Source organism: Pyrus communis, chromosome 10 (assembly GCF_963583255.1).
Source record: "Pyrus communis chromosome 10, drPyrComm1.1, whole genome shotgun sequence".
In the NCBI taxonomy this organism is placed as follows: domain Eukaryota; kingdom Viridiplantae; phylum Streptophyta; class Magnoliopsida; order Rosales; family Rosaceae; genus Pyrus; species Pyrus communis.
This window is the reverse complement of record NC_084812.1, coordinates 4187743-4207863: the sequence shown is the minus strand read 5'-3', so window position 1 is coordinate 4207863 and position 20121 is coordinate 4187743. Positions and strand designations below refer to the sequence as shown.

The window sequence follows — 20121 nt, the reverse complement described above, 5'->3', positions numbered from 1 at the left end:
TATTGCTTTACAGACAAGGAAACTAAGAACTTTTCTATTATATATATTTCTTATTAAGTCTCTAGGTACGTATGTAATGTATTTAATAGTTTATATTGGAGGGTTTTAAAATTGGGAAATTATATTCACACACCTCAAATTATTTTCTTCCACCATCTTTTAATTTTTTTTTAATATTTTTTATCAAGTATTAATGGTGTGTATAAAATATTAAAAAATTAAAAGAGTAAGAAAAGTAATTTAGGATGTGTGAATATAATCCCCCTTATAATAATATTACTAGAAAAAGTTGTGGTTTCGTTGTCAAACCAATTGCCACAACAGGAAGCATTCAATGCAGAATTTTTACTCTCAGTAATTACTATTTGTTGTTCATCAAAGGTTCCTCGTTTTATCCATTTCTCCTGCGTTAATGTATTGCGATTGTTGGTGATGTGAGCCATTATGATTATGAATTCATATTATTAAGGGTATTCTATTGATATTTTTATTATTGGTTATTTAATTTTCTTCCTATACATTGTAACCAAAACAAAACTCATATATATTGATAGCATTATAGTTAAACAATTTTTTAATCCAACCTAAGACCTCTCAATTAGAAGTGAAGATGAATATCACTAGACCGTAGTATTAAATGGCTATAGTTAAACAATTTGGAATAATATTATTATAGTCTTATCACATTTTAATACCACATAATGTAACAAGTGATGTACAGATGCCACATAAATGAACAATTTTATTTTTATTAAGCAGTCATTTTATAACCTAGCTGTAAACCATTGAAGGATTTGGTAAGAACTGTTATGCAGAGAGAGGAGAAGAAGATTGAGAGGGTTTAGAGAGAGAAGGAATCTTTGGAAATGTATTGATATTTCTTATTAGTTACAACTGTTTATTACAAGCTATATATAATAGCTATAGTAGCTTGCACTCTAAGCTACAATCACAACAAACTTAACTAACTTTTTAATCTCTTGACACATGTCAATTACATGGCCATAGGATCTAATTAATACTCCTAACATCCCCCCTCAAGCTCAAAAGCAGAGAAATTGAGCCCAAGATTGGCACAATGTGTCTGAAATAGTGGTGCAGAGAGTCTTTTTGTAAGTATATCAGCAAACTGTTCATTCAAAGACACGAAATGCACCTGCAGTTGCTGTTTTGCTACCCTCTCTTGAACAAAATGCACATCAATCTCAATGTGCTTAGTGCGTTGATGCTGAATTGGATTGCAAGTAAAGGCTATTGCAAATAAGTTGTCACAAAAAAAGGAGTGGTTTATAAAAAAATGGAACATGCAGAAAAACCAACAGTTGTTTGATCTAATTGATTTCAGCTGCTATAGTTGACAAACACAATATTCAGCTACAGTTAATGATCGAGAAACAATGTTTTGTTTCTTAGATGACCATGAAATGAGATTAGACCCCAGAAACATAACCATTCCAGTGGTTGATCTTGTATCATTAGGGTTCCCTGCCCAATCTGCATCACTATATGCAGTGACATCCAGTGAGCCCTTGACATAATGAATACCACAACCTTGAGTAGCTCTTAAGTATCTGAGAATTCTTTTAACAGCCATGAAATGTGACTCCATAGGGTTTTGCATAAATTGACATACCTGATGCACTGCAAAAGCAATGTCAAGCTTAGTGAATGTTAAGTATTGGAGGGCACTAACCAAACTTCTATATAGTGCAGGGTTATTATAAGGTTTTCCATCATCTTTGAGCAATCTATTGTAGGGCAAGCATGAAGTAGCACATGGTTTAGACAGCAACATTTCAGACTTAGTTAACAAATATGTGACATACTTGTCTTGAGATAGGAATAAACCATTCTTCTTCTGCATAATTTAGATCCCCAAAAAGTAGCGAAGTGGTCCCAAGTCTTTTATATCTTTTATATCAAATTCCTGAGTGAGAGACTGAATAACCTCAATGATTGCTTGTGTTGCAATTCCTGTTATAATGATGTCATCAACATATAATAGCAAGATTACCACATAACTGCCAACAACTTTCACAAACAATGATGAATCTGCATATGTGGATTTGAACCCCAAAGATGGTAGAAAACTAGTTAATCTCTCATTCTAGACCCTTGGTGCTTGTTTCAATCCATATAAGGATTTATGTAATTAATTTGCAAACATAGTCTCTATGTTTGGTATCAACAAATGCAGTTGTGCCATTTACACATCTTCTTGGAAGATGCCATGTAGAAAGGCATTTTTCATATTCAATTATCTTAATGTCCAACCAAAGTGTGCAGATAAGGCTAGAACTAATCTCATTGTTGTAGGTTTAACAACTGGGCTAAAAGTCTCTCCATAGTCAATACCTTTTTCTTGATTAAACCCTTTAGCCACAAGTCTTACTTTATATCTCCCAATTGAACCATCAGCATTCTTCTTGATCTTAAATACCCATTTACAGCCTACTAAGTTCTTGTGATGTGGTAGAGGAACCAATGACCATGTACCTTGGTTGTGTAAAGATGAAATCTCATCTTTCATAGCCTCATGCCATATTGAGGATTTTAATGCAGACTTATATGTTGCAGGTTCAACTTAACTCAAATCAACTCCTTCATTTTCATGTACAACAGCAAGTAGAGCAATTTTCTTTGAGATGCCACTCTTTGACCTTGTTTGCATAGGGTGAAGATTGATTGGAGGAATAGATAGAACCACTTGCAGTTGTTCAGGTTGAAATTTAGGTACCCCCAGAGAGTGTAAGAGACAAAGGTTGTGTTTTTGGTGCAGTAATGGATTGACTAGAACTTGAATCTTATGAATTGGAACTTGAAACTGTAACTAGAATTGTAGTGGAGTCTTCTGAAGCTTGATTGATGAAAGTATTTGGCATGGAACTAGGTATATGAGCTGAACCTAATTATGTGGGACCTAGTGAGGAACACAATGTGGAGTGATTTTGTGATTCTGGCAAAACAAGGACATTAATGTGATATGGCATTGGAATTGGTGTTTGAATGAGTGATGGTAATGGTGTAGTAGTGACATAATGATGTTTGGGAACCAAAGATGGGTAAGAAAACTCTATCTCATCAAATATCACATGTCTAGAGATATAAATTTTCTTTCTAGATAGATCATAGAAGATATACCTTTATACTTGGATGCATACCCCAAAAAGACACACTATGTTTTTCTAGGTTCTAATTTGGTGCTATTGTATGGTCTTAACCAAGGGTAACAAGAACAACCAAATACTTTCAAATGTTGGATCTTAGGTATTGAATTATGCAGCAATTCAAATGGTGATTTATTATCTAATATAGGAGATGACACTCTGTTGATTAAGTATACTGAGGTATGACAAGCAAAAAACCAAAACAAGGATGGTAATGAAGCAGAATGTAACAAAGTGATGGATGTTTCAATAATATGTATGTGTTTTCTCTCTGCTATCCCATTCTGTTCTAGTGTATGAGGACATGACATTTGATGGCTCACTCATTTATCATAAAAAAAAAAAAAAAAAAAAAAAAAACTTTTGAAATGCTTTACTTATATATTCACCATTACCATCACTTTGGAGAGTTTTTATGTATGTATGAAACTGGTTTAAAATGAAATTGTAAAAGAAAACAAATGTTGCAGAAACATCACTTTTATTGCATATTGGAAAAATCCAACAATACTTGGTACAATGATCAATGAAGGTCACATGGTATTTGAATCCTTCGAAAAACACACAAGGAGCAGGGCCCTACACATTACTATGTACAATATCAAAAGGTTTTACACACTTTGCAACTGAAGGAGAAAATGGCAGTTTACTAAATTTACCCCCTAAACATGTTTGACACAGTGAAGGTATACTATCAGCAACACATGAGACATTTGAAGTTCTTAAAACTTAAGAGACTATTGAATTAGAAGGATGACCCAGTCTCTTATGCCAAATACTGATTGTAACTTGTTTTCCAAGAAAAGTTGCAGGTTGCCCTTTATTGATTGCACGAGAACTTGGTAAGGTGATGGGGTATAATCCATTGTTACACAGCCCTTTGTAGAGTATCCTCCTTGTGGCTTTGTCCTGAATCCAAAATGAAAATGCATCGAAAATCAACCAACAGTTATTATCCAAATAGATCCTATGCACAGACAATAGGTTTTGAGATAATTTTAGGACATAAAGAATAGAATTAAGCTTAATAAGCTTCATTGGAGTTGTGAGGAAAGTTGAACCGATGTGAGAGATAGCTAAACAATCATGATTAGCTGTCCGAATTGTCTCATTTGACGGATATAGGGTTGCCAATGAGAAATTACTCAATTCTGAAGTCATGTGATTATTGGCACCTGAATCAGTAAGCCAAACCTGTTGCTGTGATGGTGCAGATGACACTAAGAATTAAGAGTAATGACCATTAGGTGTGGCAACATGCATGGCATTCATTGGAGAAGTAGGAGTCTTCTGAAAACATGTTTCTACAATGTGATAGGGATTCCCACATATTTGACAACCTGAAGAAACAACTTTATTTCTATATCTGCAAATATCAGCAAGATGGTTGTTCTTGCCACAAATTTGACATCCCTGTGATGAATTTGTATTCCTGAATCAACAAGTAGAGGCCAGATGATTGTTTTTCCCACAAATTTGGCAAGTTTGGGCCTGAAAGCCATAGTTTTGTGATCTTGGTGGTGATGTACCAAGAATTCCAGGAGCAGGACTTAAATGAAAATTCTTGTAGTTGCCAAACTTCGAATTGAAGGTGGAATTGAACCAATTTCTGCATTTGTTGTTGTTGTTGTTGAAATACTTGTATGCATTATAGTTGGGACTAACATGGTTGCCACCAAAGTTGGAAAAAGATCGATTCTTGGAAGTAAAACCATTCTTTTGTGCCATGAGTGCAGATAACACAGGTGATGTAGATACATTTTCAAGCAAAGTTTCTTCAGCAAGTAGTTGAGATCGAAGATCTTTCAATGATATCACAATTTCATGACCCCTAATCACGGATCTTATTATATTAAATTCAGCAGGCAAACCATTTAGTGTAAGAATCACAATATCATCATCTTTAAAGAATACACCAGCAGCAGTCAAGAAATCTCTTGCTTTTTTAATTTTTTGCAAATATAGTGTGATGGAATCATTACCCTTCTTTATAGTTTGAAGCTCAGATTTAAGTTGAAAGATGCTTGTTCTTGTGACTGTAGAGAACTGTTCTTTAAGCCCAGTCCATAATTCTTTGGAACTGGTACTGCCAATTGCACATGAAATTGCATCAGGAGACAACGTTGTAGTGATTAACTGCATTAATGCTTTATCATGCATATTCCAAATCTTGTATTCATCTGATGGTACCCTTGTGGAGGAATTACCAGATAAGAATGCAGAGTTATCAAAAGATTCTTGACTAAACTGGGTAGGACAGGGTGTTGAGCCGTCAACAAACCCAATGATGCTATGACCTTCAAGGAGTAACTACATCTGGAAATGCTAGGCCGAATAATTCGTATCATCCAATTTCATGTTTACTGAGTTGGAAACAGATGAAATCAATGAAGTGATTGGAGATTGGAGAATATGTAATTGAGAAGTTGTCACCATTGTTGCAGATTGTGACGAAATCTTGAAGTGATCTTGACAGAGAACAAACCACAAACACTTGGTGTGTACACTTTGTAGAACGCAAAATCAAAAGAATGGGTGAAGACAAAACACCCAAATTTACCAGAAAGAATCACAGTATTACAAAGGAAACTTGAGATGTAGCGGAAGCAAATGAAACCAAGATCGAAGAATCGTCAAGCTTTTATGCTTGTTCCGGTGATGATACCATGTAACCATTGAAGGATTTGGTAAGAACTGTTATGCAGAGATAGAAGAAGATTTAGATGGTTTAGAGAGGGAAGGAATCTTTGGAAATGTATTGATCTTTCTTATTAGTTACAACTGTTTATTACAAGCTATATATAATAGCTTTAGTAGCTTGCACTCTAAGCTACAATCACAACAAACCTAACTAACTTCTTAATCTATTGACACATGTCAATTCCATAGCCATAGAATCTTAATACTCCTAACACTAGCTACGATGTTAATTGAATGAGTAAATGTTAGCCATACCACATTTAAATGTCCCATAATGTGATAACTGATGTGTAAAAATGTCATTTAGTGATTTTATGTCATTGTAATATTTGGATGATGGTTTTATCTCTTTCAATTGATTGTTTTTTCTCTCTCTCTCTCTCTCTCTCTCATTGGATTTTCTTTAAATATTTGTATGGTATTAAAATGTAGTACAAATATGTGGAAAGTTTAATTTTTTTTTAGATTGGCTAACGACGGGATTCAAACCACACAGTCATATAAGGGCACAATACATTTTCACCACTGTAGAAAAGGCCACTAGCAGTGGTAAGTTTGATTTTAATCATTAAAAGTCATATATGACATTAAAATGAGGTACAAATATGTGGTAAGTATAATATTGCTCAATAATTTAACTACAAAACCATTCCATTTGGAACAAACAGTTTGATTGATTAGAAGTATGGACATTCATTTGAAATTTATATATGTAACAAATTGTTATTAACGTTTTAAAAGACAGTAATTTCAAATGAAGATATTGCTTAGTAACTGTTTTAGAATGTTAATAACAACGTTTTAACAGCCACCTTTATTCTAAAGCAAATTATGAAGACAACTACCATATTAATTAGCATATTCGATCTGTATGATTTAGGATCATTGAGATCAAGAAAGCTTGGTCAAATTACGGACTGACCAAACATTGTATATATATAAATAGAAGGGGGGGCCCTTTTTGTATCTCAAAGCTCTCAACCCTTCTCTTCCTATATATAAGAGGCCTTTTGAGATGGTTTCATTCAGCTCTCTCTTCTCTTTTCTCACTAATTCCCTTAGTCATTTCAGCTTCCTCAAAAGAAAATCCTTGTCCTAGAAAATCAAGATAAGCCCGAAAATTAATCCCGGTACAGAGCTAGCATCCATGGGTATAGAGATTGAGCAGCAGCAGCAGCCTTCCGTTGAGCTATCAAAAATAGCTGTTTCTGATACTCATGGAGAAGACTCTCCATACTTTGCAGGCTGGAAAGCATATGACGAAAACCCTTACGATGAATCAAGCAACCCATCAGGAGTCATACAGATGGGACTGGCTGAGAATCAAGTAAGTGCTCAACAAAATCCAGAAGAAGAAGATTGCTTTTTTTTTTTATATATATATATTTTATTTTAAAAAAACCTTGGTGGTAAGAGAGAATTTTATTGATAGGGTGTAGTGCTCAACAAAACCGAGAAGAAGAAAATACTAATATGTTTTTTATTTAAGAATTGTGACCTAATATATATATTTTTTTATTGAACAGGTTTCATTCGATGTGTTGGAAAAATACTTGGAAGAGCATTCAGAAGCCTCCAACTGGGGAGCAAAGGCATCAAAAGGAGTGTCTGGCTTTAGAGAAAATGCCTTGTTTCAAGATTACCATGGTCTTTTGTCTTTCAGAAAGGCAATGGCAAGTTTCATGGAACAAATAAGAGGAGGAAGAGCCAAATTTGACCCTGATAGAATAGTCCTAACTGCAGGAGCAACTGCAGCCAATGAGCTATTAACTTTCATTATAGCTGATCCTGGTGATGCTTTGCTTGTTCCAACCCCATACTATCCAGGGTAAGAATACTCCTCCACTACTCAAACTTAATGCCATTCAGAGTTACGAAAATGTTCCCTAGTCAGACAGTCTGGCATTATTTTGTCAAAGTGTCAAAAAACTAATTATGCCAACTCAAATTTTGTTTTACAGATTTGATAGAGATTTGAGGTGGAGGACTGGTGTGAATATTGTGCCAATCCACTGTGGCAGCTCAAACAATTTCCAAATCACTCCTCAAGCTTTGGATGCTGCATACAAAGAGGCGGAAGCCAAGAACATGAGAGTGAGAGGTGTACTCATCACAAATCCTTCCAACCCTTTAGGTGCAACAGTCCAAAGGGCAGTCCTTGAAGAGATTCTTGATTTTGTCACCCGGGAAAACATCCATCTTGTATCTGATGAAATTTACTCGGGCTCTGCCTTCTCATCCACCGAGTTCATAAGCATTGCAGAGATTCTTGAAGACAGGCAGTACAAGGATGCAGAAAGAGTCCACATAGTTTATAGCCTCTCTAAAGACCTAGGCCTTCCGGGTTTTCGTATTGGCACCGTGTACTCTTACAACGACAAGGTTGTGACAACAGCAAGAAGGATGTCTAGCTTCACCCTGATATCTTCTCAGACACAACATCTCTTGGCTTCCATGTTGTCTGAGAAGGAATTCACTGAAAATTACATAAAGACAAATAGAGAGAGACTGAGGAAGAGATACGACATGATAATCGAGGGTTTGAAGAAATCGGGGATTGAGTGTTTGACAGGCAATGCCGGGTTGTTTTGCTGGATGAATTTAAGTCCACTTTTGGAGAAACCAACAAGAGAAGGTGAATTGGCTCTTTGGGACTCTATGCTGTATGAAGTGAAGCTAAATATATCTCCTGGTTCTTCATGCCACTGCTCTGAACCAGGCTGGTTTAGGGTTTGTTTTGCAAACATGAGTGAGCAGACACTTGAAGTTGCTCTTAAGCGAATACATAATTTTATGGAACAAAGAAAGAGAAGCAGGAATTAATCTAGTTTTCTCTCTTTAATGTTCCTTTTAGGTTTTTGAATGGTTCTCCCATTTTGAATCTAAAGAGTACAAAATCTAGCATCAGGGACTGGAATTTTGTCTCATTACATACACATAGTGTAGATCATATTGGATGAATAACATCCTTGTTTTCTTGCTTGGAAAAGCAAGTTTCACAGAAAATCAAGTTGTAAAAGTAATAAATTTTCAGTTTTTAATTATTCATACATTCAATTACACTAAAAGTGCATTCTATTTTCTAAAAAGTACGATTTTTTTAAAATACAGTAATGTGGGGTCGAGAATATTAACAACTAAAGAGATTAGAGACCAAATTACCTTTAATCAAAGCAGCAAGCAACACATGACAATGACAAACTCCGCTTAATTAAGTTGCTTTCCGATTATCATGAAAAAGATCCGGGTTCTATTAATAATGTCATATCCTGCTCGTACACTACCTTGCGCGCGTACGTGATTAAGATGTAGTAGCTAGGGTTTATCATTTTAACAAACAAGATGTAGTTGTTAATTAATTAAGATATGATTTTCTTAATATTTATAAGCATTGCGCACCATGCTTCACCAAATGGCTGGTCCACCACATGATACCATTTGCTACACATTTGAGCAGACCAACACACACACACACACACAATAGCATAATAGTAATGAATCGAGATAGTCTTCGGATCTCGAAATTCGGAGCCCGCGGATTCAGAGATTCAAGGTCGTTCAAGGGAGGGAGAGAGACATGTAGATCTTTGATTTGTGTAAGGTGGGCTAGTATAATGAGCTAATGGGGGCCGTAGAGTTTAAAATAAGTGGTCCATATCTCTAAGTCTGCCGATCCCAGACACAGAAATCCAGAGAGGATCTCATATAAAATGACCTATTCGTAATCTCCGTAATTTGATAATTTGATTGAAGCCATGAAATATTATCATATATGTGAAAATCAATGGGAGATCCAGAAATGATGCACATCAAGCACAAGGATAACTTCAAGAGAATTATGTAGTGTAATTATAGTTTATTTATTTATTATTATTTAAAAAATAAAACAATAATTTACATTAGATTAGTCTAAATTATGAAGAGGAAGATTTGCACTCGAGTGCAGAAAGTGTGAGAATGTGAGGACAAAGTCCGACATCGGTGAGGACCAAATCATGCAATAACTTATAAGAGGTTAGACTATTTCTCATATCGTCAATTAGTTTTATGGTGAAACCCCAATTTCTTCAGAGTACAGTCTAACAAATTTGACTAAATCCACATATATATGTGTGTGTGGGACTAATTAGTTGGTCAAGAACTAGACACATCATTACATATTGACAAAAAATAAAGACTCATGCATTATCATATGATAAATTAAGTTAATATTTATTATGCCATATCATTTGACTTTAATACAGTAGCCATTTGTGCATATTAAGTAAAGATTCAATCTCTTTCATGATCAGCTTTCAAGCATTTTTCATCACACTGTCTTCCATTGAGATATTATATATCTACGAATTGGTCTTTCATTTCAGGGCTAACCATAAATTAAACATATATGTATGAAAGTGTACGTGAATTGTTAATTGGTTGAATTTCAGGAAAGTCAAATTCCAAAACATCATTTTATATCTGTCGACCATAATGATAATGTCATTTCATATACATGGGAACAACGACACTCCACGATAAGTCTTTTGTATTTTTTTTTTTCTCCTCTTAATAATATAGAATTGTCGTCTTTCTGTGAGAAACTCAATATCATGCCGACTATTTCATGTTAATGTCACATTAATTTTTCCTACTCTATTAAGGATGATTCAATGTGGTTAGGGTTTCTCTCTACAAAACATCCTCACCAATTCAACTATGTTTTTCATCAAGGCCGGCTTTGAGAGTGGCCAAAATAGGTGCTCGCCTAGGGCTCCTAAATACACACACACACACACACACACACACACACACACCCTTTTATGCAAAGGGATCCTCATTTTTTGAAAAAAATGGAGATTAGGTGTGGGGCCCACTCCACATCGAACTTCAACGATCCGAATGTCTATTTTGTAAGTCTCGTTTCATAGATCATCCTTACAAAAATTCAATTCAATCTGAAATCATTTGCCTATTTAATTACCAAGATAAAATTTCATTGTTTCTTATATAACAAAGTATTTGTTAATTTCTTTGAACTCAATTAGATGTCTTAAACATTTCTGATTTGGCTAATACTTTGCAAGGATGATCTATGAGGTGCAACTTGAAAAATAGATAGTTTGGATTGTTAAAATTTGATTTGGTGTGGACTCCACAATTAATCCCCATTGTTATAAAAAAAAATAGGGATCCCTTCCCTTAAAGGCTTCCTATATATATTTACAATTCAAATTCAATTAAAATATCAAAAAAATAAAATCATAGGAATTGAAAAAAATTGGTTGAAAAATTAGATTATGTAAACTTAATTAGTACATTTTCATCTAAAAACACAAGAATTGTACGTAATATTTAAGTAATGTTTGTATATCGATCTTTCTTCTTTTGATATTAAATTTTAATGATATTTGATGATGAAATAGATTTTTTTTGTATTTAGTGAATTTTTTTTTATGCATATCATTGTACAAAGGACGAGGGTCAAAGAACTCTAGGGCTTTACTTTGAAAGCTCACCTAGAACCCCTAAATTCTCATGGCCGGCTTTGTTCTCATTTGATCTAGCATCAATATTTGTTTTTTATCATTTAATTTGATCTATTCATTTCTAGGGTTTAGTGTGAATATAATGGTTGGGATTTCTCCTCCGTAGCAGAGTTGCTTGTTGACTCACCAATCACAGTCCGCCAGATCATCCCCATGTGGCTCACGATGGCAATCATCAGCCGCCAAGTAAGCATGGAGATCCATATAATAACCAATTTAGCCAACTACTACATTTGATTAAAGTCTTTCTGCCATGAACGTTGAACAAGTTTCATCATGTCTCATCTGAGTTCTTCTAATTTATATATATTGAAAGTAGACTATCGATTGACGAATGCTGTAAAGTGCAAAGCTGTCAGTGCCGTGATAGTCGCACTGCCAATTGCCATATCGAGCAATGGTCCACAAATGATCACAATCAAATTATTCAATCGTGATGGTATATATTTCGTTCAAAAAACGCAATAGTATATAAGAAAAAAAACTAGAGGAAGGAACCACCCTTTTGGGGCTGGGAAAATTCACTAAGTCAGTTCAGCCTTCTCTGATAATCATCGTGTGATTTATCAGCGGTAGAAATTAAATCTAGAACGTACAATATGAAATACGAGCCTGAAATGAAGAAATAGATACCTAGCTAGGGCATACATCTAGTTGCCAAAAAAAAGCTAGGGTATATCTAGAAGGTTGGCATAATTATAAGATGTTGGTGTATCAACTAGCTACTGAAAATAATTATGGATATTCTCTTTTTAGGATTCATTTTTATATTTATTTAATGCGTATATCCAAGATTATGTCTATTATTATGATTTCATGACTTGTTACGTACTTACTTGAAATCAAGAAAATCGTAAATTTGATGATATATATGTTACTTGAAATGAGAGAAGTCTATGGAACCCAGAAGTTAGCGAAAGAGGGGAAAATATGAATAAGAATGGGATTGGATCAATCACTCCCTTAATCAAGCTAATTCGGGATTGGATCAATCACTCCCTTAATCAAGCTAATTCGGGATTGGATCAATCACTCCCTTAATCAAGCTAATTCATAATGTTTCAAGTATTAGATTAGTGAGAGCTATATTTAAAAAATAAAAAATAAAAAATAGGTCTAACTACATTTTACACCCTTTAGCTAGGTTTGGGGTTATTTTCAAATTAGCAGGTCACAAGGTTCTAACTTTTTCACGTTAGACACGAAAGTTTTAAAACTATATCAATTTATGGTTTTTGTCTAACGATTATTTGAACCTTCATAAAATTGACGATATGAGCATGAAACCCATAATTGGGTTGATTTGTAAGACACATTTGTACCAAATTGACTAAAAGAACTCATTAAATTGATACAATTACAAAATCCTAAGGTACAACGTGAGAAAATTGATACAATTACAAAACCATAAGGTGCAATATCAGAAAATTGCTCTTACATATCCCTTGAATGCCAACCTTTGATATAAAACCTTATATATTCTAACTTTTTTTTACTTTAAGGTACTGCAAGAAGCAAGAATTATATTTCCATGAAAAAACTTCATGCCAACCTTTCTCATACAATAGGGGCATTTGGCCATTAGGGTTGAGCCGGCCAGGTTTAAATCTTTTTATTAGCATGTAAATGTATACTTACGTACATGATATAATGGTGTACGTGATTACTATGTCTTTTAGCATGTAATATACGTATGGTGTACAATGTTGTTAACTTCCTATCATGTGATGCTTGAGTACGTTTATTTTTAGTTAATATTTAAGTCAAGAATTAACAAAAAAATTAAAACGTTTGCCAGACAAATTTCAGTTCGTATTTCACACGACAAATCATGAGTTCGATTTCTGACGCACATAATGGTGGTCAGAAAAGGCTGAAATACCTCTGTGAATCTTTCCTTTCACGGGTTAATATGGTCACTCCCTTGATCATGTGCACAGAAAGTAAAGGAATTCACTCGTCTATGGATATACAACTCTTTTTATTGAACAATATATATACCTGCAGCTGAATAGCCAATTGATCTCAGAATACTTACAATTAGGTAGCCGTCTTAAAAGATTATTATGATTGCTAAGTATTTATTTGTTAGGGTACTCTCTGATTTAGGGTTTTTTTTAGGGTACTCTTTGTATTAGGGGCTTTTTTTAGTACACTTATAATTATATCTCAGATCATTACAATTATGTTAGGGTACTCTTTGTATTAGGGGTTTTTTGTCCTTTCATTTGTTAACATGCATGGTATCAAACGGAGTTGGATCCATCTAGTTCAATCTGCTCTTGTTTAGTATCGGTTTGTTTCTCGCTTCTTCGCCTCTTATGTTTTATCCTTGGTTTAGTTTCTCGAGTTCTAAACCGTAGATTTTCGTAAGAGTTTGTCGTAGGTTCATTTTCTACTTGGGTTTCTGTTTCTATTTTTTTTCCTTGTTCTTGTTTTCATGTGTCAATTTTGTTTTTTTTTCTTGGGTTAATTGGTTCAACTTCTTTTTGCTAGTGTTCTTTTACAGAAGAAATTCTTGGTTTCTTGATAGTGTCTTACTGGAGTTCTCAAGCTGTTGTTGTAAAAGATTGGTTGGGCAAACATTAGCCGCGAATGCTTGGTCTAGGATGATTGTCGATCATGACACTAGAGGTGATGCTTGGCTTGGACCTACATTGTCTACTTATGCTTGGTCTAGGATGAATGTTGATATGCGCAATCTTCAATTCACGTCAGCTTGTTTGTTTGTTTATAGCTCACATTAGCAGTCAATTTGTAAGTTTGCATTGTCATTGGTATTGGATGTTTACATTGGTATTGACTTTGAAACTTTGCATTGGCATGGGCATCGACAGCAAACATCATCATCATTGATTTTCTCTTTGGCAAACTTATGATGTGGTATACCACCATAAGTTTGACAAGTGTCGGAAAAGTAGGCAAAAAGCACTAGCCGCGAATGCTTGATCTAGGAGGATTGTTTGTCATGAAACTAACGTGATGCTTGGCTTGGACACACATTGGGTACTTGTTCTTGGTTTAAGAGAAATGTCGATATGTGTCATCTTCAATTCAACATCAGCAATCTATTTGTCAGTTTATATTGTCATTGGTATTGAAGCTTCACATTGTTATTGACATTGAAACTTTGCATTGGCATGGGCATCGACATTGGCAAACATCGTTGTCATTGATTTTCTCCTTGGCAAACTCATGATGTGGTACACCACCTTAAAAAGTTAGAAAGTTGGCAAAAGGCGATATTTTTTTTCTTGAGAAAATGGGCCTTGGACATTCTAAAATGGGCCCATCAAGATGGATAAAATGATTCAGTCTATGCTAGCTGAGATGGCAAAACGAAAGCCCACATTTTTTCCCTAGAATTACTGTAACACCCTCAATGGAAAGCAAAAAGCCCAAATGATAAAACCTCTGGTCTCAAACGCTTGCCCTCTCGACCATAAGCACGCATACCGCTCCGCAGCACAAAGAGAAGCGAAGGACTCGACAGTCTAACTCTCCCCTCTCTCTCTTTGGATTTGCATTCGAATCCAGGAGCACGAACGCGAAGGTAAACCCCCTTCAGATTTTCTCTCCGTTCTTCAATTCACCATCTGTTGATTTTTCTTATGGCTATTCAGCTTTTTTTGTTTGTTTAGATCTTGCGATTTTAGTACTGACCCTTTTGGTGTTTCGTTCTGATTTTGTAATTGGAGCATGAACATCTGTGTGTTTTAGGTGGGGTTTTATACCCAGATGAAAATATTTGATTTTTTTGAGCGTTTGAAGTTTACTGCTGATTTAATTTTGTTTGAATCTGGATGGTTAGGGTTTTAGCTCAATAACCAATTGTCAAATTTCATTTTTGAGGCCGATAGAACTTATGATTAATGCTAATGTCGAAAAAAGGCAATGGGTTTATTGTCCTTGCAAAATGATGAAATTTTTATTTTTGGTGGTGAGATTACTTATTTTTGTTAAGTTATAGTTGGTTTACTTAGTTTTGGGGCTAATTTATGATCATTGTGTAATGTAATTGGTTGTATTGTGAACTCAGGATTGATTTGGGCATCAATGGCATCGAAGTTGCGTCAGTTGCAATCTAAGGCTAGTCAAGCAACACAATTGGTGTCCAAGTATGGAAGTACCTACTACAAGCAGTTGTTAGAGGAGAACAAGCAGTACATTCAACACCCACCAACCGTGGAGAAGTGCAACGAGTTGTCCAAGCAATTGCTTTACACTCGACTTGCTAGGTTATATTTCCAAACCTTTTCTGTTTACGGACTGAATTTAGTTATTACTTGGCTGTGTCTGCTACGAGTTGTAGATTGAAGACCATTAAAGAAGTCTCATATATGTTGAATGAATGCTCTTCTTGATTTAATTCTGCTAGTACTTTGCTGCATCCTTGTAGACAATATGTTCCATTATCTCACAGCCTTATTTTGAAAGTTTCAGCACATTTTTTACCTCCTAAAAAGCCTGACCGTGGTCACTAAAATGTATCATAGGGTAGATGATTTCTGAGCCACTCTTGCCAGCATTAGGATCAAAATATATAACTGCATGAAGAAAATGTTTTATTTACATCTTAATACATGTTTGCCTATTAGATTTCTTCCATTTATCTTCTCTAAGTAGCGTTTCTTTTGAGACGAAAGAAAAGCAAGCAACTTTTTAAAGCTCCAAAGCTTGAATTTGATGTTGATGCAGATGTTTTAATTGTTCCATTTATCTTCTCTAAGTAGCTTTTCTTTTGAGACGAAAGAAAAGCAAGCAACTTTTTAAAGCTCCAAAGCTTGAATTTGATGTTGATGCAGATGTTTTAATTGAAGGGGAAGTATGTAGATTGGGCCTCCATTTAATTTTCTATTTTTTTCCATAATAAATGTGCTCTGTGAAAAAGCTTAGAAAAGCGCATTGTCTTCGCTCCTATTCCTTTGTGCTAATAAGTTTTTAGAAGTGTTCAATTGCTTTAGAAACTGAGTGAGGTCTATATTGCTCGTGTTGCATATAATCTAGCACAGGGTGTTCAGTCATCAATTTGCTTCCAGGACATGGCACTAGAACGTATTACAATAGTCTGAATAATTTGGATACGTGCTTGAATTACAATCTTTTTTATTGTGATTTTCAAAGGGCTTGGCTATATTTCTGCAACTGTGAAACCATCATTCAGAATGCATCTAATACCGCATCTTTTTTCTTTCTTTTTCGTTGCAACGACGTCTTAGTTGTATTACTATATCTGACTCATTTCCACACCGTACAGTATTCCTGGTCGTACTGAATCATTCTGGAAGGAAGTTGATTACGTCAAGCATTTGTGGAAGAACAGGAAGGAGGTGAAGGTTGAAGATGCTGGAATTGCTGCTTTGTTTGGGCTAGAGTGCTTTGCATGGTTTTGTGCAGGTGAGATCGTGGGAAGGGGATTTACTTTCACTGGCTACTACGTCTAAGAGCAGCCATGGTAAAATGTTTCTAGGGATTGCACGGGTAAGCCTCTCTCGTCATTTGGGGTTGATCTGAACCGCGGGCACTGTACTTGCAATTTTTTGTTTTCCTAGACGAATTTTTGAAGCTGAGAAATCGGCGGGCAAGTTTGACAGTCATAATAATCAAATGTATTTGAAAGTAACTTGAATGTGATATTGTTCGGTTAATCATGAATGATGATAATACTTCACAATTCTGATTGGATTCACCCTTTCTATCCATCAATGGAGCATTGTATCCAAATTTCTTGAGGAGTAGCTCACCCTTGTCCAGGCTTGATCAAGAAAACGGGGGCGTCGAGCTCCAATTGTTTGAACGGAAAGTTAGTCGGAAACCGACCAATTTACTTTTGCCTTACATTTTCGGCTCCTAATTTTCACGTTTGGCTATCCTATCCTATGTAGTACTATAAGTTTTAATTGGTTCGATACGAGATTATTGATGGTCTATTGTATGGTTTAGTTCACCGTTCGATGTAGTTTTTGTTACAAAAAATGAAAAGACCATAATGACTATTTCGAAATACTAATAACATTTTAGTTTCTTATAATTTATTTTATGAATACATATTCATAAATTATCTCCCAAAACAAAATTGAATACAATCGAGGAAAGTTCTCTTATTAGAAAATTTATTTTTATTCTAAAACAAAATTAATAATTAAAACGGCAGCGACTAGCGAAGGGTATTTCGGTAAAATCAGACGACGTCATTCCCGCGAATGAGAAACCGACAAAACTATATTACGCGGAAACGCTTCGAGGGCTTCAATTTCTGGTAATATCGTTGAGCGCAAAAGCTAAAACGCGAGCGACAACAATGTCGTCAATGTCGCGAGACGCCGGCCTCCGTCGCATGACAAGGTTCGCCGCCGCATTTTCCGTCGTTATCTTCTCCTTCGCCGTCGTCGCCCACTGTTCCAACAATGATTCCGAGGTAAATATCATCTCTTCCCACAAATTTGGAAGAAAAATTTTAGTCAATTGTTTGTAAAATGAGGCTTCTGGAACTTTCAGGTGACTTGCAGCCGGATCTGCGTGGCGGAGAACTGTAATTGTAAGCTCAATCACTATACTTTCTCTTTAATTTCTCGAAACTCAACTTTGTTTCGTTATTAATTTAAAATTTATATTTGATTTTAATTATTTGTTTTATTTCGTGTTGATGTTTGTAAATTTAGCGGTTGGGATTCGATACGGGAAGTACTGCGGGGTAGGGTGGACCGGCTGCCCGGGAGAGCAGCCCTGCGATGATCTTGATGCTTGCTGCAAGATTCATGACGATTGTGTTGGCAAAAAAGGTAACAATTTTACTTCAATTTTTGTTTTGTTCGAATTTTGGAAGTATAAAGTACCATTTTTTTTTTAATGATTCGAGTGTCGGAGCTTTTCGCTTTGCTGCAGTTATGTGGTTGTTTCAGACACTTCACTGATTTGATAAGCTTTAGAAACTTGATTTTTGGATGAATGGGAAACAAAATGTCAAATGTGGGTGGCCTTTTGATGGCAAAAAGAATCAATCTTTCGATTATTAGAACCTAGTGATGAATTGGGATTATATAAATCAAAACTTTTTGGTCCAGTCATTCGAAAAATTCCCTGTCCAATTTTCACTAGTTTCGGATCCTTTTTAGAAACTTGTGGTCTTGTTCTGTTGAAAGAGTTCTGGTTTTATTTTGCCGAAGAATACAAAATCATGAACAAAAACCAACTTTTACTTGGTTAAATTCTAGGCCCGCTCCGCTATAAGATAAGGAGAGTGGGAATATATGATATATCCCCGTGAGCTCCTATCCCTCGGGAGAATAACTTACACTGAAGAAGGATATATCCTCTTGATTAATGAGATAGTGAGAGCGGGGATATTTCCCCGTGAGAAGGTACTTTATACTTGAGGGCACTGTTGGTGGGTTGACATGTTGGTTGTCTGGTGCAACCAGCAATACCCAATTTATAACTACCAAACCTATAATTAACAAACGGAAGACAACTTGGGCAAATGTAAGTTGAATAGGTTATACAGTAGACACTACAATGCTTGGGCAGTTCGTCGTGAACTGTGCACTTACAGTCTTGTGTTCTTACCATTTTGTTGCTGGTCTGTATATGGATGATTGTAGATGAAAGTTCTCTGATTCTAGTAATATGTTGTTTTATAGGTATGACTGACATTAAATGCCATGAGAAGTTCAAGCGCTGCATAAAGAAAGTACATAAATCTGGGAAGGTTGGATTTTCTAAGCAGTGTCCTTATGATACCGCTGTGCCTACTATGGTACAGGGTATGGATTTGGCTATCTTACTGAGCCAGTTTGGTAACTCAAAGCTTGAACTGTGATTTGCCGACGAAGAGAGACATTGCCCAGGAGTAGAATACCCTACTTACAATTTATCTCCAACACCCGAAAAGTGGGAGTGAAACTCATTTGACAGAAATGAACTAACTATGATCGAGTAAATGGATCCTCGGATCTACATCTACCTGATTATGTATTGCGTTACTGACTCTAATACATTCGTTTTTACAATTGATTCTTATTCTACAACTCTGTGGTTATTGACATGAATTCAAGAATTGGTTACCCCGAAAAATTCTTTTTCTTAGGTTGTTTATAATGTATAGAAAGCGAGTTGGATTCGCTCTGAATTTTTTTTTTTTGTGTGATAATTTTGTGGTTATGTCCAGAACAATGTTATCTTGGTCGGTATTTAGGTTTATCTTGGAAGCGGAACTAAGTGGAAGCTTGGTCTCCAGGCCTCTGAAATGAAGACGAACTCAAGCTCCTTGTTTGCTTACTTTAACTCAGATGATAGTGAGGCTGAGGAAGATCATCCTAGAAAGATTTCCACCAGCAATGCTCATATGACTACCAATATTTCTTGAAGTGTCACGAACTTCTTGTGATTGGCACATGAGAAGAGAGACCGAGACAATGTTGCATTCAACATGCTGCAGGTAAGTTTTTCCGCACGGACTGAGATTATGACGAATGTAAAATCCCATGAGAAGGTTGGATTAATGATGTGCCTGCTGTTGTATATATTGTACAGAAGAAAGTTGGTGCCCACCTGAAAGCACACAAGCAACAACTTTTGCTGGGATTATTATTTAAATCGGGCACATTCTGCAGTTAGATGGCTTGTAATATTGTATGAAATATCTAGCTAGCATTCTAACTTGTCCATCCCACTTGGTGAATTCTTGCTCACAAGTTGGCTCTATTCTTTGAAAAGTCAAAGTGACG

The 20121-nt window shown here is 35.5% G+C and overlaps 3 protein-coding genes across 3 annotated transcripts; all 3 read left to right on the top strand.

The window, feature by feature from the left end:
- The first annotated feature begins 7014 nt into the window (after nt 1–7014).
- LOC137748741 (1-aminocyclopropane-1-carboxylate synthase 7-like) lies at nt 7015–8751 on the top strand. The gene is made up of 3 exons (XM_068488920.1): nt 7015–7194; nt 7394–7695; nt 7829–8751. The coding sequence occupies exons 1-3, from the start codon at nt 7015–7017 to the stop codon at nt 8688–8690; spliced, it is 1344 nt and encodes a 447-aa protein (XP_068345021.1). The 3' UTR covers nt 8691–8751.
- Nucleotides 8752–14810: 6059 nt separating this feature from the next.
- Nucleotides 14811–17069, top strand: LOC137747508 (uncharacterized). The gene is made up of 3 exons (XM_068487632.1): nt 14811–14948; nt 15435–15633; nt 16653–17069. Exons 2-3 carry the CDS (start codon nt 15452–15454, stop codon nt 16837–16839), a joined length of 369 nt encoding a protein of 122 aa, XP_068343733.1. The 5' UTR covers nt 14811–14948; nt 15435–15451; the 3' UTR covers nt 16840–17069.
- A 574-nt stretch (nt 17070–17643) lies between these two features.
- Nucleotides 17644–20062, top strand: LOC137748917 (probable phospholipase A2 homolog 1). Its single transcript, XM_068489109.1, has 4 exons — nt 17644–17813; nt 17894–17933; nt 18058–18177; nt 19036–20062. The coding sequence occupies exons 1-4, from the start codon at nt 17697–17699 to the stop codon at nt 19212–19214; spliced, it is 456 nt and encodes a 151-aa protein (XP_068345210.1). The 5' UTR covers nt 17644–17696; the 3' UTR covers nt 19215–20062.
- The last annotated feature ends 59 nt before the right edge of the window (nt 20063–20121 follow it).

Coding starts and splice junctions, on each gene's coding strand:
- LOC137748917 (XM_068489109.1), top strand. CDS start 17,697: ATGTCGTCAATGTCGCGAGACGCCGGCCTCCGTCGCATGACAAGGTTC. Junction 17,814..17,893: donor GTTCCAACAATGATTCCGAG/GTAAATATCATC, acceptor TGGAACTTTCAG/GTGACTTGCAGCCGGATCTG. Junction 17,934..18,057: donor CGTGGCGGAGAACTGTAATT/GTAAGCTCAATC, acceptor TTGTAAATTTAG/CGGTTGGGATTCGATACGGG.
- LOC137747508 (XM_068487632.1), top strand. CDS start 15,452: ATGGCATCGAAGTTGCGTCAGTTGCAATCTAAGGCTAGTCAAGCAACA. Junction 15,634..16,652: donor CTTTACACTCGACTTGCTAG/GTTATATTTCCA, acceptor CACACCGTACAG/TATTCCTGGTCGTACTGAAT.
- LOC137748741 (XM_068488920.1), top strand. CDS start 7,015: ATGGGTATAGAGATTGAGCAGCAGCAGCAGCCTTCCGTTGAGCTATCA. Junction 7,195..7,393: donor TGGGACTGGCTGAGAATCAA/GTAAGTGCTCAA, acceptor TTTATTGAACAG/GTTTCATTCGATGTGTTGGA. Junction 7,696..7,828: donor CCAACCCCATACTATCCAGG/GTAAGAATACTC, acceptor TTTGTTTTACAG/ATTTGATAGAGATTTGAGGT.